The sequence below is a fragment of the Herpailurus yagouaroundi genome, unplaced genomic scaffold (genome assembly GCF_014898765.1).
Source record: "Herpailurus yagouaroundi ecotype Mexico unplaced genomic scaffold, PumYag 77, whole genome shotgun sequence".
Lineage (NCBI taxonomy): Eukaryota > Metazoa > Chordata > Mammalia > Carnivora > Felidae > Herpailurus > Herpailurus yagouaroundi.
The window spans coordinates 11,322,721-11,346,152 of record NW_024412388.1 but is presented as its reverse complement, the minus strand read 5'-3'; the positions used below and the strand labels follow the sequence as shown (position 1 = coordinate 11,346,152).

At 45.4% G+C, this 23,432-nt stretch overlaps 1 protein-coding gene across 3 annotated transcripts in view; it reads right to left on the bottom strand.

The window, feature by feature from the left end:
* The window catches only part of DNAJC16 (DnaJ heat shock protein family (Hsp40) member C16), a 43,095-nt gene that overhangs the window by 2,229 nt on the left and 17,434 nt on the right, over positions 1–23,432 (bottom strand). For 2 of the 3 annotated variants that reach the window (XM_040461952.1, XM_040461964.1), the window contains exons 5-13: positions 20,097–20,281; positions 17,937–18,041; positions 17,013–17,171; positions 5,665–5,795; positions 3,334–3,517; positions 2,387–2,569; positions 2,161–2,237; positions 813–893; positions 357–455 (exon numbers count right to left, since the gene is read on the bottom strand). In XM_040461952.1, the coding sequence (XP_040317886.1) occupies positions 357–455; positions 813–893; positions 2,161–2,237; positions 2,387–2,569; positions 3,334–3,517; positions 5,665–5,795; positions 17,013–17,171; positions 17,937–18,041; positions 20,097–20,281 (1,204 nt within the window). The remainder of the gene's footprint in view (positions 1–356; positions 456–812; positions 894–2,160; positions 2,238–2,386; positions 2,570–3,333; positions 3,518–5,664; positions 5,796–17,012; positions 17,172–17,936; positions 18,042–20,096; positions 20,282–23,432) is intronic. The other variant, XM_040461956.1, reaches the window with a different exon arrangement.

The window sequence follows — 23,432 nt, the reverse complement described above, 5'->3', positions numbered from 1 at the left end:
TTAGGACCGGATGAAAGCGCTCACCACGGTTATGGTGATGCACCCTTCTCTGCGTCTGGCTCATCTAGTGGCTCTGACATACTTGGCCTCCTGCCCCCATTATTAAATTTGAGATCGAGAGCCTGCAGGTACTGAGTAGAAGGTAAGTAGGTCCTGTGTCTAAAGGCCTACGGGGTCTCAGTAAACACTAGCTGGCGGCTGACTTGCCCCTAAATTCACATCTCACACACAAGGAGGTGAACCCGAGTGCGTGTATAGACTGGTTCTGGAACACCGCTCTGTCAGACCAACTCGGCCTGTGGCTCTCCTGCCGGGGTGGTGTGGTGGGGGTGGGTTTGGTGTCCCGTTAGAGAAACCTGCTGTTTTCTTTGGTGAAGCTTGGCTCAGTCTTCCCGGCCTTCTCGTGGACTTCCTCTTTATCTGGAGGGTTTGACTCTCGCTCATCGTTCGAGTCACTAAAGTAAGAAACAAGGAGTTTAGGGGCGTCTGGGTGGCTCAGTCGGTTAAGCATGCAACTTCGGCTCAGGTCATGGTCGTGAGGTTGGTGAGTTCGAGCCCCGCGTCGGGCTCTGTGCTGACAGCTCAGAGCCTGGAGCCTGCTTTGGATGCTGTGTCTCCCTCTCTCTCTGCCCCTCCCCCGCTCATGCTCACTCTTTCATTCTTTCTCTCTCTCTCAAAAGTAAATAAACGTTAAAAAAAAAAAAAAAAAAAAAAAAGAAACAAAGAGTTTTACAGAAGGAACAGTACAAATGACCCCGAGGTGTGGGGCCCACCCTTGGGAAATCCCACTGAGAAGCCACACAGGCATTTACCTGAAAGCCTGAACGATGACTGTGCCAAAGAGGATGAAGAGGGCAGAGAAGACCAGGGACAGAAGGGGCATCATTTCCCGCCTAAAACAAAGGGAATAAACCCTGGTCAGCTCTGGATGGGCTGTGACCTCAGTTCATGATACGAGGTATCTTCTCCCTGGCTCAAACAAAACCAAAAAAAAAAACCAAAAAAACAAAACAAAACAAAAAAACCAAAACCAAAACCAAAAAAACCCCAAACCAAAAAGGCTTCGTATCAATAAACACTTTCTAGTTTCATACAAATAGAGGTTTCTTTTGAGGGTGAGGGTGGTGGTGGGGAAAGCGGACAGTTTTTCCCTCACCATTTTAGCTCAGACTGCTTATTCCAAAAGCTTGATATTACGGGGAGCCTGGGAGGCTCAGTCGGTTAAGCGTCCGACCCTTGACTTCGGCTCAGGTCATGATCTCATGGTTCGTGAGTTCGAGCCCCACATCAGGCTCTACACTGACAGCATGCAGTCTGCTTGGGATTCTCTCTCCCTCTCTCTCTGTCTCTCCCCTGCTCATGCTCTCTAAGATAAACTTTAAAACAAATAAATAAAATTTTGATACTCTGTCTTAACGTAATAGGTTCTGCTTAGTAGGTTCTGCAGAAGGAAGTCAGAAGATTTACGTTGTGAATGTGGGAGAACATTCTGATGTCAAGGGTGGTATCGGTGGCTAAAAAGTGTGTGGGACTCTTTCCTCTATTTTGATTTTTTTCTGGCCAGAATAACTCAGACATGGCCCAAAGGGGGTAGAGCAGGAAGAAAAAGGTGGCCTTTCGCAATTTCCTCTAGGACCGGCGCTCTAAAATTTAATTCGCCCGCCGACAGTCCTCCAAGGCCTGCCATTTGTCAGGAGTTGTGCTGGGTGCCAGGAATCACCGACGTGAGGGCGATGTGGCTCTGTCCTTCAGGAGCTCGCGGTACTTTGGGGGGTGGGGGTGGGACATGCCTCCCGTCTCTGGTTAACTCACTGACGGGTTTGTACGTCTCTACGCCGGCCCCCGTGTGGGCCAGGCCCCGGGCTGGGCATCAGGGGCGCCTCGATGGAGAGGACAGGCCCAGGCTGTGCCGCGTGCAAGCACGGCCCCGGGTGATCCTTTCTCACCCAACCAGTGGGAGAGGGTCAATCAGCAAACACGTAAAAAGCGAAGTGACTGCGAGAAAGAAAAAGGGAACGAACACGTGTTGGAAACGTGTACACGACCTGCCACTTGTCTGGATCAAGTTTACACTGAAATCGAAGGACAGAGTTTTCAAGAGAAACACAGTGGTTCTACTAGCATTGGAGAAAGAGAAATTCAATGTAGCAATGTTCCCACCAGTTATTGTGAAATATGCTGTCCCAGCAGTCCGAGATGTAGTCGGAAGCGGAGTAGAGCCACCGGAGGAGGAAGATCTGTTGGGAGAGAAAACACACGTCGGTCAGGACGGGGCGCCTGAACCCCAGGAGGCAGAAGTCCTTGCCCACGACAGCGTGCTGCCAGCCTCTGCTCAGGCTCCTCACGAGCCCTGCCCGGAGCCCCCTCTCCTGGGCCACGTGCTTACAGGGGCAAGTTCATCGGTCAGGTCGGGGAGCACTGCCTCCGAGGACAGGAGAGCGGGGTCTCTGCGCAGCTGGTCGAGATGGCCCAGGAGGGTGAACTTATCACTCTCACTCCCTGTCCAGGGAGCTTCGAGGGTTTTATACACCACCCTTCCTCCCGTGGTGCGCCTTTCCAAGATAGACACCTGGCGGGAAAAGAGAGGAAGCCGTCAGGAGTCTTTCCAAAAGGATGGGAAGTTCCTGTTTGGTCTTTTTTCGGGGGGGGGGGGGGTGTGTGGAAAAAAGGATCCAGTGGAGTCAGCAATGAACTCAAACACGGATATGGGTCGGTAGAAAATATGTGCAAGAGATTCACTTTTTTTTCTGGCAAAGAAACTACGGTGACTTTCCACAGCTTTTGCTAAGAGTTAAAGCTCTTTCTTCTGAGTAGACTTTTTTCTGTAACCTCTGACTTAATATAATAAAGAAACTTTCTCGTTTAGAGAGATTTTCCATGATTACCAAAGGTGACAAAGAGAGGATTTAATGCTTCTGTAGAGTGATGACAAAGGAGGGGAAGGGAAGGAGAGATCAATTAAAATGCAGTGAAAAGAGGCAGAAGTAAAGGAGGGAGAAATTTTGAAAGCCTTTTACTGGTGGTCTAAGGAAGATTTTACAAAGTAGGTACTCTAAGACTAGACCCGGCATGGGGAGAAAAACTGGGGAAAAGAACTGACACTCCTGAACCTTTACTCATAGGAAAGATGCTTTCTGTGAAGGTCTAAGGCTGAAAATCTAGGATGTGAAATCCCCAAGGTCCAAGACTGTTTCAGGAGTAGGCTTTCAAAACAGGCTCAGAGATTTCTGGACCCCTGGAATCTGTATTCAAAACTCCCAAAGGAGGAGGAAACAGTATCAGGCGCCATGAGCTTGTCAAGAGCTCAGAGTCAGAAGAGAATCCATGACTCACCGCGGATCTTCCTGGAAACGTATCACTGTCCGGTACTAAGGTGGTGGCAAACTCCTGCTGCCGGTTACTGTAGATGTGCACGAATCTCACGGTGTCCTGTGTGTTTGCCAGGGCAAAGGACAGGAAAGCCTCAAAGGGTTTCCCCAGCTTGGTAGCCTCGGGAGTCAGTAAAACCACACAGTACCTGCACAACAACAAAAGAGAAGACTTTATGAACTGATCTCCGAGGCCAAGGCTAGGACCTGTGACGGCAGGTGAAGGCGACGAGGAGCAGGCGCTCATTTGACAGACGAAAGCCGGGTGTGAGAAGGTCTCCAACGAGGGATTTCCAAGTCACCGATGACCTGTTCTTTTCCAGACTGGTGATGTCTTCCCCAAAGCAAACTTTACCACACTTAGGAATTTCTTTATTTCTCTTTTTTTAATGTTTATTTATTTTTGAGAGAGAGAGAGAGAGAGAGAGAGAGAGCAAGCAGGGGAGGGGCAGAGAGCAAGGGGGGCCAGGGGTTGGAAGCAGGCTCTGCGCTGACAGCAGAGAGCCCGACGCGGGGCTCGAACTCGCCAACCGTGAGATCATGACCTGTGCCCAAGTCAGCTGCTCAACCGCCTAAGCCACCCAGCTGCCCAGGAATTTCTTTCAGGGCAACGGCTCTGAGTCCTTGATGCAGAAGGGCTTCCAGAAGCCAACTGTTGTAGTTCTTTTGCCACAGGCAGGGTTGTTCAAATCTACCTTGGGCTGGGGGTCTCTGAGCCTCATTCTGAAGGGCTTCCTTTGCAATCTTTCCAAGGGTAAGTGTAGCTCATCATTTATTCATTCTCCAAAATATTTTTTTAAAAATTTTATGTTTATTTATTTTTTGAGAGAGAGAGAGAGAGAGAGAGAGAGAGAAAGAGAATGCAAGTGGGGGAGGGACAGAGAGAGAGAGAGGAAGACACAGAATCCAAAGCAGGCTCCAGGCTCTGAGCTGTCAGCACAGAGCCCTGTGCAGGGCATGAACCCACGAACTGGGAGATCACGACCTGAGCCGAAGTCAGATGCCTAACCGACTGAGCCACCCAGGCGCCCCTCTTTCTCCCAAATATTTAGGAAGCACTTACTGTATGCCTGCTAAGATGGACAACGTTCTTGCCCTTGTGGAGCTTAGAGTCTAGTGGGGAAGTTGGACCACACATAAATAGATACATCGTGACAAGCAGTAACTAGTGTTATGAAAAAGAAGAGGAGGAGAGAGAGTGAGTCCAGGGTAGGGGGGGGGAGCCACACTCCATTAGACAGATTGCTCAGAGACACGTCACCTCCCAGAGGTGAGCAGAAGCCTGAAAGAAAGGGGTCAGGGCATTCCAGGCGGAGAGGACCTCAAGATAAAGACCCTCTGATGGAGAGAGACTGGGCCCAATACGCAGTTCCAGTAAGATCCCTGGCTGACGTGTGGAGAACCGTGTGGAAGGCCCAAGACGGGTATGGAAGCAGAGACTGGTTAGAAGGCTAGCAGGGTCTCTCGATAGGTGCCGGTGGCCTGCTCTAGGGCGGCAGGGGCAAAACAGGTGAGAACAGGGTGGATATGGGAGATTTTCTGAGGGCCACATACACAACAATCCTCAGGGTCCGGGATATACTTCTTTATATCGAGCTAACGTCGTTCTTCTCTCTTAGTCTTATGAAGGAATAAAGGAATCAGACAAATCTGGAAACCGGGAAATTTTCTCACTTTAAATCATATTTTAGTTATATTTTCAAGTAAAATGAGCAGTACGTTTTCCTTTCCTATCTAGACACGTCTCCCAGTGAACTAGCCCTACATTTAAAGCCACTGATTCATTCATCCGAGAAATGTCTAAAAAGACATTTTCCCTGTATTTCCAGACTTTAGACGCCCTGTATGAACAAATGTGCCTTGGTCTTCCACTCCCTGCTAATTATCTGACCGTTTCCTCAGTGTCCTACAGCTCCCTAGGGTTAGCTGCTGCCCCAGCCCCGCTCCTGGGCCTCTGAAGGCTCGCCCTGTGTGCGACGCTCTTGTAGGAGCAGGGACTCTCTCGTATCTGTGCTTCTTTAAAGGGACCCAGACTGTCCCTGACAACTGGCCCAAGTCTGTTCGTCCTTCTGGCCTCAGCTAATGGGTTGCGAATTAGGGAGATCCTCTCTGCCCCCTGGGCCAGGCTGGCACCCTGGATTCACACACCCCACTACTAACAGAGTGGGCAGTCGGTATGTGTTACCTACAGAGAAAGTTCTGACCGTCACAGCTAGATGTTTAATCGCCCTGCAGAAGAATGTGCCGTGGCCTCTCTATTGTAGTGACAGACAGGGACAAAGCCTTGAGTCCTTACTTCCTCTGTCGGTGAGACCGTTTCACGGGACACAGCTCATGGAACAACTTCTGGCTGGTGAGCCTGGCTGCTAGTAGATACTTGTTTTGGGTGATGAAGTCGTCAACGACCTGCTTCTTCATACCTCGGGCCTGCGGAAAAACCAACAAACAGTTGATTTTTAGTCCCTCTGCTCACTGCCAATGGGCCGTACGTAGAAGCTGAAAAAAAATGTGGCTGACCCGTGAAGTTGTAGTTTCACGTTGTATGGTGACAGCAGATGGCAGCCACACTTGTCGTGAGCACAGCACACAGGGAAGTGGGGTCACTAGCTTGTACACCTGAAACTAATGTCACGTTGTATGGAAACCGTACTCAAGAAAAAAAATATATAAAAAAAAAGAACTGGAAGAGAAATGTGGTGGACCCTGGCTAAAGTGATATAATAAATAAGACGGGTCCTGTCCGAAGAAATAAACACGTGGAAATCTATTTGACAGTGTGGGGCCGGACGCAATGACACAACTACTTCAGGTCAAAGGAAAATCAAGTGCTCTTTCCACTGCGGAGTTTTTGTATACTTTTTTTTTTTTAATGTTTATTTATTTATTTGTTTTGAGAAAGAAAGAGAGAGCGAGAGAGCGAGCGAGCATGCACAAGTGGGGAAGGGGCAGCGAGAGAGAGAATCTCAAGCAGGATCCATGCTGTCAGCATAGAGCCTGATGTGGGGATTGACCTCGCGAACCGTGAGATCATGACCCGAGCTGAAATCAAGAGTTGGAGGCTCAACCAACTGAGTCATCCAGGTGCCCCTGTATAAGGTTTTATGCTGGCAGATTTAAAGTCACTTTGTTTTGTTTTGTTTTTATAGATTTTATTTTTAAGTAGGCTCCACACCCAACATGGGGCTCGAACTCATGACCCCGAGGTCAAGAATTACATGTTCTATGAAATAAACCAGCCAGGCGTCCCTTAAGAGTTATTTTGAATTCCAGGCAAATTTACTTCCATTTAAGCTTGGCAGTAAACTGCACAATTAAAAATAAACTCCAAAGTACCAAGGTTACTAAGTATAAAAGGCAGACTACAAAACCGTATGATGGCCACTTTGTTTTTACTAATTTTTGTGCATTTCAAAGAGCTGAAATTAGACAGACAGCAGACTGTCTGACCACAATCTAGAAATCCATATAAAATGTCAACTAGAAAATCTTATATTTTAAGAAACACACTTTGAATCACCTACTGAACTAAGAAGAGCTTATCAGATATTTAAAAAATTCTCTGAATTTGAATGACTCATGAAAACACTATTTATACACGCTGGGGTATAGCTAAAGCAGCACTTGGAGGGTAATGTTAAAAAATGTATAAAACAGAAAAGAAATTAATGACCTAGAGGCCTATATCCAGAAGTTAACAAGAAACAACAAAAAATATGAAAGGAGAAAGAAGGAAATGATAAAAATAGAGATCCATGACTCACAACAAACATAGGAAAAGAAGAAGAAACAAAGAAGCAAAAAAGCTAAAGTTGGCTCTCTGGGAGAGCTAATAATCAAATGGACAAACCTCTGGTAAAACCCATCGTGAAGACAAGACAGAAAGCACAAATGACCATTATCAAGGATGACAAGGAGGTATCACCACCTGTGTTGCAAAAGTTAAAGTTATTTGAGGACTTAGATGAAAGAGAAAAATTTCTAGAAAAATACAGCAGTATCTGAAAAAAACAGAAAACTTAAAGAGTTGTATAACCATTAAAGGAGGTGAATTGGTGGTAGTCAAAGATCTTTCCTTAAACACAAACTCAAAGCCCAGATGGTGTTACAGATGGTTTCCATGAAACTTTCAAGAGGACAATCCAATCTTACATAAAGTCTCCCCAAGAATAGAAAAAGGGAGAACGCACCCACCTCACTTCCTGATGCAAAGCCTCACATGGGCCTCAAGAGAAAGAAAAGTCAGAAGTCAACCTCGTTTCTGAACACAAATGCAAAAATCCTAAACAAGAGTTTAGCAAACTGAATCCAGCAGTATACCCAAAGCATAATATAAGTCATGATCCTGCTGGACTTATCTGATCAGCTCAAATTAGGCTTAACATTAGAAAATGAATTAATCGGGGCGCCTGGGTGGCTCAGTCGGTTAAGCGGCTGACTTCGGCTCAGGTCATGATCTCGCGGTCCGTGAGTTCGAGCCCCGTGTCGGGCTCTGTGCTGGCAGCTCAGAGCCTGGAGCCTGTTTCAGATTCTGTGTCTCCCTCTCTCTGACCCTCCCCCGTTCATGCTCTGTCTCTCTCTGTCTCAAAAATAAATAAAAATGTTAAAAAAATAAATAAAAGAAAATGAATTAATCTAGTTGGCACATTTTAGATGCTTAAAGATTAAACACAAAAAACCAAAATAATCTCAATGGATGTGGAAAAAACATCTGATAAAAACCAATACCACTCAGGTCAACAATAAATAGAAGGGAACCTCCTTAATCTGAAGAGGGTAGCTACAAAATGCCTTCTGCAAATGCCACACTTTATTGGGGAAATGGAGATCAGGAACAAGGATGCCCCCCCAAACCCCCCATCACTACATTTCTAGTCTGCGTCACACCAGAGGTCAGCAGTAAAGTAAGAAAAAGAAATAAAATAGGGGCGCCTGGGTGGCTCAGTCGGTTGAGCGACTGACTTCAGCTCAGGTCACGATCTCGCGGTCCGTGAGTTCGAGCCCCGTGTCGGGCTCTGTGCTGACAGCTCAGAGCCTGGAGCCTGCTTCGGATTCTGTGTCTCCCTCTGTCTCTGCCCCTCCCCCGCTCATGCTCTGTCTGTCTCTGTCTCAGAAATAAACAAACATAAAAAAAAAATTAGAAAATAAAATAAAATAAAATAAAATAAAATAAAATAAAATAAGGGCTGGAAGAAAATGAAGCAAAACTGCCATTAATCTCAGATGATATGACTGCAATTCAGCAAACCCAAAAGGTGGTACAGATAAATTATTTAAATCAGTAGGAGAGTTTTAGCAAGACTGCTGGACACAGAGTCAGTGTTTAATAATGAATGGTATTGGGGTATTGAGCCCCGAGTCGGGCTCTGTGCTGACAGCGTGGAGCCTGCTTGGGATTCTCCCTCTCCCCCTCTCTCTCTGCCCCTCCCCTGTTCACACGCAATCTTTCAAAATAAATAAATAAATGTTAAAAAAATTAACTGTATCACCTAATACCAGCAAACAAAAAATGTAATAACAAAGATACCCTTTCCAACGGCATAAAAAATATGAGGTACCTAGAAGTAAGCTGGAAAAAAAGCAAGATCTTTACAGAGAAAATTATAAAAGCTTACAGAGGGCCACGTGGCTGACTCAGTTGATGGAGGGTGCAACTCTTGATCTCGGTGTTATAAGTTTGAGCCCCATGTTAGGTGTAGAGATTACTTACAAATAAAATCCTTTAAAAAAAAAAAAAGCTTATGGAGACATATTACTGAGCACCTAAACAAATGGCAACAGATCTATGATGCTCATAGGTAGAAAGGTTCAATTTTGTCAAGAGGCATGTTCTCCTCAAACTTTTATAAAATAATTTTTTTTCAGAGTTTTATTTGTTTATTTTGAGAGAAAGAGAGAGTGCATGTGTGTGAGCAGGGGAGGGGCAGAGGGGGAGAGAATCCCAAGCAGGCTCTGCGCTGTCAGCACACAGCCCCACCCAGGACTCGACCTCACAAACCGCGAGGTCATGGCCTGAGCCAAAATTGAGAGTCAGACGCTCAACCGACAGAGCCGCCCAGGCGCCCCTCTCCCCAAACTGATTTAAAGAATCAATACCTAATCAATAAGATCCCAACAAGTTTTCTGTTTGTTTGTTTTGATGGAACTTGACAGACAGAACGTAATGCGTATACAAAATGTGCAAGACACCAAGAACGGCCAAGGTGCTTTTGAAGCCACTTCCCCACCCTGCTAAAATCCAAAAAATAAAGTGGGAGGATTTGCTCTGTGAGATATCATGACTCTTTCTAGATGGCTTCTACCGGAGTACAAAACACAAACTATAAAGCTTTTAGAAGCTCCACGGAAGGATTATCCTTACTACCTTGCTGTAGGGAAAGACGTCCTGAATAGTAAACAGAACCAATCATAAAGGAAATTGTTGATACAAGCGACCACATTAAAAATAAGAACGTGTGTTCATCAACATGATACCAAACACAAGAATATATGCAGAGCATCACTGGTCACATAACTAAACAGTGGAAGGATCTAAACGTCTGTCAGCAGCAGACTGGATACGCTGTAGTATATTCACGCCAAGCTCCACAGACAACACGTACAAACCTCACAAACATAAGCTGGCAAGAGCCAGACGCGCCAGGAATTCACACTCCATGAGTCTAGCTGGATAAGTGACTGGCTACAAACCATCAGCGAAAAGGGAGACAATTCAATAGAAAAAATGGGTGGAACACTTGGTGGGCATGCCACCAAAGGGGAAGGAAATCCAAAAGGCCCATAATCAGCTTCCTTGTGATTAAAGGAAACGCAAAGCAGAAGTACAAGGAGATGCAGCTACAGACTCAGTCAACTCGGAAACGTGAACTTGAACTGGTGTTGGCAAGGACGTGCAGCACTGGAACTTTCGCCCGTGACTGGTGGAGATGGAAACTGGTAACATCACTTCGGAAAACACACCACCTAGAAACGCTAGAGATGTGCACAGCCCAGGGCCCAGCAATGTTGCAACCAGATACACCCTAGAGGCAATGGGTCTCAAAACTTTGTGGTCTCAGAACACCTTTACGCTTTTTTTTTTTTAAAGATTTTATTTTTTATGATGAACACTGGGTATTCCATATCACTACATTCTACTCCTGAACCAATATTATACCATATGTCAACTAACTAGAACTTAATAAGTATTTGAAAAAACGAAAAAAAAAAAAAAAGATCTTATTTTTTAGGTAATCTTTATATCCAAGATGGGGCTCGAACCCATAACCCTGAGATCAAGAGTCACATGCTCTACTGACTGAGCCAGCCAGGTGCCCCACCTTTACACTCTTAAGATTACTGAGGACCCCAAAGAACTTTTGTTTAATGTGGTTTTTACCTATTAATATTTATTACATATAAATTAGACAAATTTTATCTTTTTTTATTTTTGTATTATTTTTTTAAATTTTTTTTATTTTTGAGACAGAGAGAGACAGAGCACGAGCAGGGAAGGGGCAGAGAGAGAGGGAGACACAAAATGTGAAGCAGGCTTCGGGCTCTGAGCTGTCAGCACAGAGCCCGACGCGGGGCTCGAACTCACGAACTGTGAGATCATGACCTGAGCTGAAGTCAGACGCTTGACAGACTGAGCCACCTAGGCACCCCAAATTAGACAAATTTTAAACATATTTAGCAATTCATTAGAAAATACTAAACTCATACATGTTAATGTAAATATCTTTAAGTGAAAAAAACCCAATTTTTTCCAAAATTAAAAATGTTTAGTCAGAAGAGTAGCACTGCTTTACATTCTGACAATTCTCTCTAATGTCTGGCCTCAGAGAAGAGACAGGTGGGTTGGCACATCTGCTTCTTTTCTTTTTTTTAATGTTTTTATTTTATTTTTGAGAGAGAGAGAGAGAGGGAGACACAGAATCCGAAGCAGGCTCCAGGCTCTGAGCTGTCAGCACAGAGCCCGACGTGGGGTTCAAACTCATGAACCACGAGATCATGACCTGAGCCTAAGTCAGGCGCTCAATGACTGAGCCACCCATGTGTCCCTCTCATATCTGTTTCTGTGTGCAACCTGTGGTGATATGTTGTTTTGGCTGAAACATCCAGCCTCATATAGATACACAGTTGGAAAAGGGAGGTTTAGTTTAATAGCTTCCCCCCCCCCCCAATAACTGTGGGTATTCTTTGCTACTATGTAAAAATTTGATAGAAAGTAGTTTGTTAAAGGTTAGTTGCTATCTGGATTCAATGGACTTTAAAAAAAAATTTTTTTTTTTAAAGTAATCTCCATGCCCAATGTGGGGCTTGAACTCACGACTCTGAGATCAAGAGTCACATGCGTGCTCTACCAACTGAGCCAGCCAGACACCCCTGGATTCAATGAATTTTTAATACTTTGTTAAATTCATAGTCACTGATCACCTTGCACTTAGAATGGATCTTTTACTCACGCATGATTTTTCAATATCATGCACTGGTTATTTGGATAATACTGGTTCACTGATCTTCCAAATGCTGACAAATTTCATTATACATATAAAACAAAAGTGCGCCACATTGATGAACCAACTTTATCATAAAATTCTGAGAAGTTCATAATGGCGGATATCAATTTTTCAAAATTCTAATTTTCTTGGAAACCTGAATTTTGTCATTGGCAACAAATGCCATCAGGTGTTTCCGTTCAAGTGCTAGGCTCACTACATTCAGTTTTTAGGAAATGTCTGCCCCAAACCCAAGTCTGAATAACCATAGGTGTCTGTCACTTATTCTTTCAAGTCAAAATAACATCCCGTTGGGGCACCTGAGTGGCTTAGTCAGTTAAGTGTCCAACTTCGGCTCAGGTCATGATCTCATGGTTCTTGATTTCAGGCCCCACATCGGGTTCTCTGCTGTCAGCCCAGAGCCTGCTTTGGATCCTCTGTCCCCCTCTCTCTCTGCCCCTGCCTCGCACCTTCTCCAAAAAAAAAAAAAAGTTCCATTAAAAAGGGCTAGTTCAAAACTCATGAGTTAAGTAATCACACAAATGCTCACCCTCAAGACAATCTTTATACCCTGCCTGTAGCAGCAGTGTGTTGTCACAAAGAATATTAAAAATATCCAAGAGACATGTACTCAAGGGCCAACAGATTTATTAACAAAATTATACTTGTTACTGCTTCATCAAGGGTATTAAGTGATAAATGAGTGTGGTTTTGGTTAGTTTCTATGGTGATTGCTTAGGAGTGAAAACACATGCTTACAGGTGGTCTGGGGCCCAGGCTTTCGATTACGTTCTGGGTTGTGCCCCGGGGGGTTTTACCCACCACTGCTTTCGCACCATCAGGGCAAGTGTCAACACAGAGACAAAGGATCAATTATGTTATGTCTCTGTGTGATTATGGAGATCCTTCTGAGCTCACAGACTTCCCACCCCCACTCCAGGGTCTGTGAACCTCGATCTGCCAACTGCTGTCCTAGAGGCACCCAGATGGACCGAGACGCCCCTGGTGTTCATGGCGACACTGCTCCTAAAGCCCCGAAATGCCCGTCAAAAGAAGGATGAACCAAGATGTTACCGTGCGGCCAAACATACTATCCAGCAAAGGAAAACAAGCTCGGGAGAGCTCCATGAGACCAGTGGTCCTGCTGGTGTCACCTACTAAGTGACTTGTCGGGAGTCACTTTGTATCATTTTATGTCCTTAATGAACATACTGATAAAGCATCCACCGTGCCAGTAATTTTCTAAGTGTGTTTGAGTTACAATGGTCCACAAGGGATAAATAAATCATTCTCCCGAGTAGAAGCTATTACTGAAAAGCAATTCGGGAAGTCGTCAGAGATCGACCTTGGATTGAGATGATCTTTTCTCTCTACGCCGCCAGCATGTTTTCGTACGGACCCTCTCAGCTCCTCAGTCGCCATCGGGCACCCCCTTTTCAATTGCTGACGGCTGTCCACAATTTTGTCCTTGGCCCCCTTCTCTCCTTACCTCACATAATCACTGGGAGATGGCTCCACACTGAAGAGTTCCGCCTCTGACCACTCACTCGTGGCCTACAAATCCCTCTCCCCAGCTCCCTAAGACCCACACCCCTACACCCGACTGTCCGATGGACATCTCCCCTTAGATTCCCTGTGGGCAGCTCTCACCCTGTACGTCCACGGCTGAATTCTTCACCTTCTTCCTAAACCTGCTCTTCTCTCCTCACTGTCCACTTCCCCCGTCTGCTTCTGTCACACGCGACGTCCTACCTCATTCCCATCTCAGTGCCCTTTCCCTACATTCGCGTCTGAGTGAGTCACCTACGCCGGTGGATGGGAACTGCCTTTAGGCCTCTTCTCCTCTAACTGGGCCGTGAGGACAAAGACTAACTCTGGATGTCAGGGCGCCTCTGTATTCATTACACAGCAGGCAGGCGATGAAACGTTTACTGCATGAAAGAAATACAGGATTTTACAGAACTTCTCCTTCCGGCTTCCTTTAGGAGAAGGTGAGTCAACGGGTTCTTTTGATTTTTTTAAAATAACATTCAAGAGGGGCACCTGGGTGGCTCAGTCGGTTAAGCATCCGACTTCAGCTCAGGTCATGATCTCGCGGTCCATGGGTTCAAGCCCTGCGTCGGGCTCTGTGCTGACAGCTCAGAGCCTGGAGCCTGTTTCAGATTCTGTGTCTACCACTTTCTCTGACCCTCCCCTGTTAATGCTCTCTCTCTCTCTCTCTGTCTCAAAAATAAATAAATGTTAAAAAAATAAAATAAAATAACATTCAAGAAATAAAAGAATACGTGCTCATTGTAGGGATTTTTTAAAACCCCAATATGCAAATGACATGCAATTTTACCATCAAGAGATGTATTTATTTCCAGCGTTCTCCTACGTGCATGCACGCACATATACACACATGCATACATGTGGTTACAAAACTGAGATCAGTGTTGAAACTGTGTATACGGTTGGCATGTGTTGAGATCTTTTGGTCTCTGTGCTTTTATCTGTTTCAGTTTTCAGTATCCTATAGACTTCATTTAAATGATTTTGTCTGAGTTATTCATTACCTAATATGTCTGGCCTTGCTCAGAATGGAACTCTGGTCTGAGATGACCACAGAGTCCCCACCGGCTGCAGGGTGAGGCCCCTCAGTTATGCATCCTGCTTGTTCTTTTTGACATTATGTCACGAAAATCATCCCCATCATTCAGTGCTCTTGAACTGCCATTTTAATTGGCTACATGTCTGTAGAGCAGTCCCTGTTTGGGACATACCAATAATTAGCCTACTGCTGCATATTTATATTTCCCCCCCAGTGAAAACTGTTACGAATGATACTCAACATCTCTGCATGTAAGTTTTGGCTGAATTCCTAGTCCCCGAGGAAAGATTCCTAACAGGTAATCTCACCTTCCCAAGGTCTTTACTCAAACATCATCTTTTTTTTTTTTTTTAAACTTTTAAAAAATGTTTATTTTTGAGAGAGACAGAGAGACAGCTCAAGTAGGGGTGGGGCAGAGAGAGAGAGAGGGAGACACAGAATCCAAAGCTGGCTCCAGGCTCTGAGCTGTCAGCACAGAGCCCGATGCGGGGCTCGAACCCAGACTGTGAGATCATGAGATGAGGTGAAGTCGGTCGCCTAACTGACGGAGCCACCCAGGCACCACAAGCATCATCTTAATGAGGCCCTTCTTGGCCACTCTGCCTTAAAAAAAAAATGGCCCCTGCTCTCCTGCTATTCCACATTCCCCTTTCCTGCCGTTTTTCTCCTTAGCACTTCTCCCGTATGACATGCCACCATGGAGTACATTATGCCAATTGTCTGCTGTCCCCGCTAAAACACAGAACAGACCCTAGGACAGGGAATTCAGGGGATTTTGTCCAGGGCTCTGTCCCCAGCACACAGGGCAGGGTTTGGCTCATGCCGGGTACTCAGGGGTAGTCTTTTCTTGAATGAATCTAGACAATGTATATATTATCACCCAATTGCTTTTCTGAAAATTCTGAAGCTTCCTCCAGCGAGCAAAACAACAGAGTCCTGTTTCTCTATACCCTCAACACTACTGAGTATCTTCGCTTTGAAAATCTTTAACAATGTGATGGGAAAAGAATATGTTAAACTGGGTTTTCTTGATTAGTGAGATTTAATTAAAAAGAATTTTTTTTTAATGTTTATTTTTGAGACAGAGAGAGACAGAGCGTCAATGGGGGAGGGTCAGAGAGAGAGAGAGAGAGAGAGACACAGAATCTGAAGCAGACTACAGGCTCTGAGCTGTCAGCAGAGAGCCCGACACGGGGCTCGAACCCACAGACTATGAGATCATGACCTGAGCCGAAGTTGGATGCTCAACCGACTGAGCCACCCAGGTGCCCCAGTGAGATTTAATTTTTAAAAGTGATTCTCGGTCACTGGAATCTCTTCTCAGAATTTTGTTCATATTCTTAGCCCATTCTTCTTGGAAAGTTTTACTAAAAATTGTTTTTATTGAGGTGAAATTTCACATAAAATAAAATTAGCTATTTTTAAATGTACAATCCAGTGGCATTTCGTACACGCACAGTGTTGTGTCACAATCACCTCTCTCCAGTCACACACAATTCCATCATCCCAAAAGAAAGCTCTGTACCCATTAAGGGGTCACTTTCAGGACGTTCTGTGTTGATCTCTTTGACTAGAAGAAGCTCATGAGAAATTAAAGATATCAACCTTTTTTAGATTGGTTGTAAATATTTCCCTCAGCTTATCGTTTAACTTAAAAATTATAAAGTATGTGCAAATTTTAAACTTATAATCAAGTTAAGATTTTCCAATAAGACTTTTAGCTCTTCTTTATCTTAAGATCAGATAAATATTCATGTATATGGTCTCCGAGTTAGTTTAAGGTTTTTAAAAAAAAATTTTTTTTTTTTTTACGTTTATTTATTTTTGAGAGACAGAGACTGAGCACAAGGAGGGGAGGGGCAGAGAGGGAGGGAGGCACAGAGTCCAAAGCAGGCTCCAGGCTCTGAGCTGTCAGCACAGAGACTGACGTGGGACTTGAACTCACAAACCATGAGATCATGACCTGAGCCCGAAGCTGGACACTCAACCGACTGAGCCACCCAGGCGCTCCAGTTTATGTTTTTTTTTAACTCCTTTTTCTTATTGTTTTACATTTGACTTTTGAATTCATTTGTGTAACTTATTTTAGAAGAACATTATTGATTTTCTGACAGGAGCACTTTAGAGGGAAAAGATGATTATTGGTTCTTACTTTATTTTTGTGGCAAAATACACATAATGTAAAAGTGACCATTTTACCCATTTCCAAGGGCATAATTCTGTGACATGAAGTATATTCACACTCCTGTGCAGCCATGTCCAGACTGTCCATCTGTAGAACCTTTTCACTTCCCAAACCAAAAGTGTACCCATTAAACACTAACCCCCTGTATCTTCCTCCCTGGGCCCTGGAGTTACCATCATTCTAGTTCCTGCCGGAAGAGTTTTGTTTGTTTTTTTTTTGAGCAAGATAGTACCAAATCAGATGAAAACCGAACTCATTGTTAAATTTTGTGCCTCTGAAGGAAGAACTTCAAAACGAATTTCTCCTCCTCACTTGCCTTGTTCAATTTTGCTGTTCACAAAGCTCAAGATAAAACATGAGGGCAATCTCACAACAGGATGACTCTCACGTACCTGCATAACATCTGCAGGCTTGTTGATGTGTTCTTTAAAGACCAAGATGGTGGGGGTGTAGACATTGACATTGTATTGCCTTGTTATCTCTTCTGCCCCTCTCAAGCCGACGTGTACGTATCCAAATGACAAGTAATCCTTGTATGCAAAAGCGGTCAACTGTTAGGGTGCAACAGAGAGGAAGAAATTAAGTTGAGGGCACGGAACCACATGCACCACGCGTGACTCATTCATACCAGCGGCTGACAAATGTTAGCTTGTATAGCCCCACTCAGGCTGCTGGACCCTGGTGCACTCGGAGGAATTCTATGGTGTTCCACGCATGCAAACTGTACCAACAAAGCCAAACACAGGGATTTCTGTGTGTGTGTGTGTGTGTGTGTGTGTGTGTGTGTGTACAAAGAGAGGAAAATATTCATTTTACTGAGAACTGCACTGGGTCGGAGGTGTGGAGTGTTTGAGGCATTACCTCAACCCTGTACGATGGCAGTGACTGGGCCCAAGGTCAAGGGGGACACTCTCCTCTCGCATCTCAGGTCCCAGCGCTAGCCAGAGGTGTGCCGCAAGTGCAGGACCACAGGGTGTCACTCAGGGGGCGGGTCCGGGTCCAGACAGGCTTCAAGGGAATCACACAGTCACCCCGGGGGTCGGTTCTACAACCTAAGTTTCAATGTCTTGGTCTATAAAACACGGATGGTCTCTGTATCGCTGGGCTCTTCTGAGGATTAAATACTGGCACGTGTGGGGAAGGCACACTAGCGCAGTAAGGCCACCCATAGGTGCTCCGTGTATGGTGGTTAATGCCCATTTCTGGTCTTTATAAACGCTTCTTTTTGGATCAGCTCTTACTCGCGGGAAGGGCAAGCACCTTGCAAGTTCACTGCACCAACAGAAGAGCAAACGTTCCCCCGGCACGCAAAATACCTTGTACAGCAGTGGTACGACGGGCATTTGGTCAAACAGGAGGACGTGAGGTTTATTGTCTTGCTGCCAGCCAGAGAGGAATCGGACATAATTTTTATTTGTTACCTTAAGTTGAAAAGAGGATGTCAGTTTCAGTATTTGGTTCTCAACAGCCGCATTGTAAGGCAGTCAGGAGATCGTGAGACAAAAATCACGTATGCGTAAAAGATTGTTTTGTAAAAAATAAATGCAGACGATGAGTCTTTTGTCTTTCTTTGACTAAAATGCTTTAAAAGAACAGAGTTATCGATTTCGTGTTTTCAGGTGCCCCACTCTGACAGACTGAAATTGTATCTTTTCTGAAACAATTGCTGAGTACGCTATAAAAAAAAAATCGAACTTTCGAATTTTAGACTGTGCTTCGTAATCTATTAACCTGCGGAAGATAGTGCAATGATTGCTCCTTCAAAATGGCTTTTGAAAAAACAAGTGGGCCCACTCAGTCTATATGTTACACGATTTCATTCATTACCATCCGATTTGCTACTTTTGTGCTTCCCTGTTTATGCCTTAAATAATCCTACCGAGAGAAGAAGAAACATGAATAAATTAAAATTCTACCTAGAAACTTTTCATAGTTAAAAAAAGATTTATCTTTCCATTCTGCTTCCAGAATGATCTATATTAAACCTCAGTCTGGGCACTTCACTCTCTGCTCAGCCCCCTTCAATGGCTCCAGCCAAGGCCCAAGTAACTCAAAGGGGTAGCCAGGCCCTCGGAAGTCCTCGAGATTCCTGTTAATGCCTCTCATCTGGTCCTCTCCTGCTCACTAGTGACTGCTTCATCCAGAGCAGGCTGTTGCCTGTCCCAGACCTCCTGGGGCCTGGAACTCATTCCCTACCACCTCTCCGCCTCCCTTGGCAAACTCTGGCCAGGAAGCCATTCCCAGCTCTCAAGGACAGGCTCTTAGCATATCAGACGGAAATAATCACCCACTAGACTGGGAGCTCCTTGAAAAGTATCCACTTACAGTGCTTGGCATAGAATAGGTATTTCATAAACGTTTGAGGACCCATTTGAACAACCTGTGATTGTTCAAAATTCCCTTTGACAATTTCCTTTCACACTAACTCCAATGAATATTTCTTCTGTGGATAACGATGCTGGCGGGGTAGTCTATGAATAGTGCATGTGGAAACAGGATGCAAATGTTGGTATGTTCACTCTCCCTGGTATATAGTTAAAGGACTGAATCACTTAAAGCAAACAAGAATCCTGTTCTTGGGGTGCCCGGGTGGCTCAGGCGGTTGAGTGTCCGACTTCAGCTCAGATCATGATCTCACGGTTTGTGAGTTCGAGCCCTTCATCGGGCTCACTACGGTCAGCGCAGAGCCTGCTTTGAATCCTCTGTCCCCCTCTCTCATGGCCCCTCCCCTGCTCATTCTCTCTCTTTCTCTCTCAAAAATAAATAAAACATTTAAAAAATATATAAACTTAACGCATTAATTAAAACAAAAAAATCCTGTTCTAGTTCCTTTGATCCCTAACCTCAGACACTGGGGGAAAGAATGCTTAGGTATAAAAAATCGTAAACTAGTATGAGCTCTTTGTGCCTGGCTTTTTTAGCTCAACCCTTTGTTTGTGAAATTATTCATATCGTTGCATTACTCTAAGTTCTGAAAGTTCCAAAAATACTATTTGATTTTGTGGAATCTTGCGTATTCCATAGATGTGATTAAGTACGTAACCAAACGTGAGGTGCCTCCTTAGAGCAGTAGGCCGCACGTCAGTGTCATGTAACCAAATGTAATGCAATTTGAATACTTTCATAGACAAATACCTTCAAATTCACCAGTCAGAAAGAAATCCCTCATCCTACGTTGTGATCTGAGTTTTGCTCACAAAAAGAGAGCCCCTGTCGTTTTAGGCTCGGATCCCCACCTCTGTGTATATGTGCACAGTGGTTACTAACAGGCAGGGATTCGTTCGGTTGTTCTACTTTGTTTCGATTTTCAGTCTCCTACTGACTTCATTGAAATGATTTCGGGTGAACGATTAATTAAGTAAGATATGTCTTGCCCTGTTCGAAACGACACTCAGGCCTGAGAGGACTGCGGACAAGAGTTTGGGACAGCCAGGGGTCCCGGTACCTCGTAAATTTCTTCTCCGCTGGGTACTTACTTTCTCCACCAAGTTCCCTGGAAGAAGACTTTCTACAAACTGTCGTAGGTTCTCACGGACGACTGCATTATGGAAGAAGGAGATCTTCCCATTTATGATTCCCAGGATGGAGGGTGTGCTGTGTGCTCCCAGGTGATGGGCCAGGCGTCTCTCGTACCCAGCGTGGACCACGCCGATTCCTACACCTGGAAAGCAGGGAAGACTTGCATGAAGCCTTTTATAACCCCCCACCCGCGCCGTGGTGGATGAAGAAAGGCTGGTGCTTTTCTGGTGTGCAATCGAAACCCATCCTGACCCAGCAGGGGACGATATCTTTCCCAATAGGTTGTCTGTCAATGTTTTCGTTGCTGACATTCTAAATCGGTTCAGTTTTTCTGCAGAATAATCTGGCAGTACTTAAGAGCGACAAGTCTTTCTTTTAGTCTGTTATTCCGAATTTTGGGAGTAGAACATGAGAAAATACTTGAGAAGAAAAGAAAGCCATCTGCTCCCCGTGTTCCTATGCACAAAGAAAAAAACCTGTGAACAATCCAGGGATTCAACAACTCGGTAATGGTTGGAAAAAATAATTACGATTTATCGATCGAAGTCATGGTCTTCTCGCTCTTGAGAGCAAATCTCCCTGTCCTATAAGTTACTTTGTAGAGATATTAGGAAGTGCACATTCTCAAAAGGAAAAAGAAATTTAGGTAAAATCACTCGGAAGCCCAATCCCGTTACCTGCCGCTACTATTTTGGTATCTCTCTGTGCCTTTTCTTCCCCAAACATCTCTATATAAAATAAAATAGAAGCATCTGACACTCATTGCACTTAATAGTTGAATAATTTTCCTCGCTCCTCCATCAGCCGATACGTTTGGAGCGCTCTGCGAACACTGAGGTACGTGAAGTATTAATAGCCAGCAAAGGCACGCGGCTTCTCTTGGATGCCCAGCAGACTTCTCAAGCTTGACACTTCCCCAACCCACCTCCTGATCTCCTCCCCCAGGCCTGTCCCACGCAGGCCTCCCCTGGTCACGGACGGGGCCCCTCCCTTCCTGTTACTCGGACGGAAGATGGGAGCCATTTTCCACCTCTTGCCTCTCACACCCCACGTCCAATCTGTCGGCAAGTCCTGCTGGTTTCGTTTTCAAAATATACCAGGGATCTGACTGTTTTTCTCCGTCTTCTTTAGGCTCTCCTCTCTGAGACATCAGCTCTCCTCCCCCGTGGCTGCAATACCCTCCTAATGGCCTTGTTTCTCCCGGTCTGCCTGCGGTCTACTCTCAACGTACTGGCCGGACCATCCCTTCGAACACACAAACGTGGATCAGGGCGCTCCTCTGCCCAAACCCTGCAAACACTTCCCGTTTCACTCAGAATAAAAGCCCGTCTTCACAAAGGCCGACAAGACCCTCTGTGATTTGGTCCCCGGTTCCCTTCTGCCTCCTTCCCCTCCTCCCCCCCCCCCACTCACCTTGCTCCAGCGCCCAGCATCCTTCTCTTCCTTAAACACACGGGCATGTTCCTGCCTTAGGGCCTTGGCACTGGCTCTCCCTTCTGCCTGGAGCGTGTACCTCCCTGACCTCTGTGCGGCTGACTCCTTCGCCAGCTGCAGGCCCTTCCCAACGAGGCCCACTTGGCTACCATGTTTGAAACAATACTCCCCCCTCTTGGGATCCCCCTCGACCTGCTCACTTTCCCTTTTCCCGTAGCACTTCCCACCTTCCAACGTATCACACACTTTCCTTTCTCTGTCGATTGTTTGTTGTACATCTGCCCCTGCTAGGATGTGAGGCGGGGATCTTGGTTCGGTCACTGGTGTATCCAAGCAGCAGATCGGAGCATGGCACACAGCAGGAGCTCACTGAAACTGGGACATCAATCTTTCCGGTTTTTTGTTTTTTAAATTAAAAAAAAATTTAACATATACTTAGAGAGCGAGCGAGCGCACGCGTGCAAGAGGGGGAGGGACAGAGAGAGAGACACAGAATCCAAAGCAGGCTTCAGGCTCCTAGCTGTCAGCACAGAGCTTGACGCAGGGCTCGAGCTCATGAACTGTGAGAGCATGACCTGAGCCGAAGTCGGATGCTCAACTGACTGAGCCACCCAGGCACCCCTAAGTTTTTAAGATTTTTAAGTAGGTTCCATGTCCAGTGTGGAGCCCGATGTGGGGCTTGAACTCACGACACTTCGATTAAGACCTGAGCTGAGATCAAGAGTCGGATGCTTAACAAACTGAGCCACCAAGGCGCCCCCATTAATCTATTTGAATACTGAAACTGCTTTTGGCTTTCACTATTACCAGAGTATTCTGATGGGCATCCTTGTATGTCTTTGTGTACATATCTTTGTGCACTTGTGTGATTTCCTAGTTAAATTCCAAAAACGGAATTACTAGGTAAACGGCGGGGCTCACAAGCTTCACACATTACAATTGCTGAGCAGACTGAACACGTCTATTTGCAGGTGACCTGACAGTGACCCTTGGAGTATCTCAAGGGCAGGAAAGGAGGAACCTTGAACATCACATAGTCCACCCCTCATTTCACAGACAAAGTGAGCTTCAGAGAGATTACGTGATCCTGGCTGGCAGAGCTGGTAACACTGTAGAGCAAGAATCCGAACTGGATGGTCTAGAGCCAAGTCTCGTACATTGGGCCACACTAGAGGCATTACAAATACCGATGGAATAATGTCAGTGAGTGGAAGTGCATATAAGATTCTGTGAGAAGAACAAGAATATAGCGGCACACACACTGAGAGGTTTGGTTTTCTGTGAAGTCAGGAAGAGACATCACCTAGGGAGGTCGAGCGGCAACACAGCAAAGGCCCAGGGGCGGAATGACCATGTCCTGAACCCTTTCTTTTCTTTAATTTTTTTTTTTTTATTTGATGCTTATTTATTTTTGAGACATAGAGAGACAGAGCATGAACGGGGGAGGGTCAGAGAGAGAGGGAGACACAGAATCTGAAACAGGCTCCAAGCTGTCAGCACAGAGCCCGATACGGGGCTCGAACTCACGGAGTGTGAGATCATGACCTGAGCCGAAGTCGGTCGCCCAACCGACTGAGCCACCCAGGTGCCCCATGAACCCTTTCTAAGTTAGGCAGCGTGGCCAAAGCTTTATAGACGTTTTCACTTTTCATACAAATATCCTGAGTGGTCAGTGTAGTTGCCTTCATGGATGAGGACCGCAGTGCCTGGAGAGGCTGAGGACAACGGACCTGGCATTACAGTTAGCGTGCAGTGGAACTAGGACTTGAACCCAGGCCTGGCTGCTGCCTGGCTTGGAAGAACGACCTCTTCTATCCTAGGTTCCAAATACTGGAGGCATCAATTTCTTAGAGTCGGGC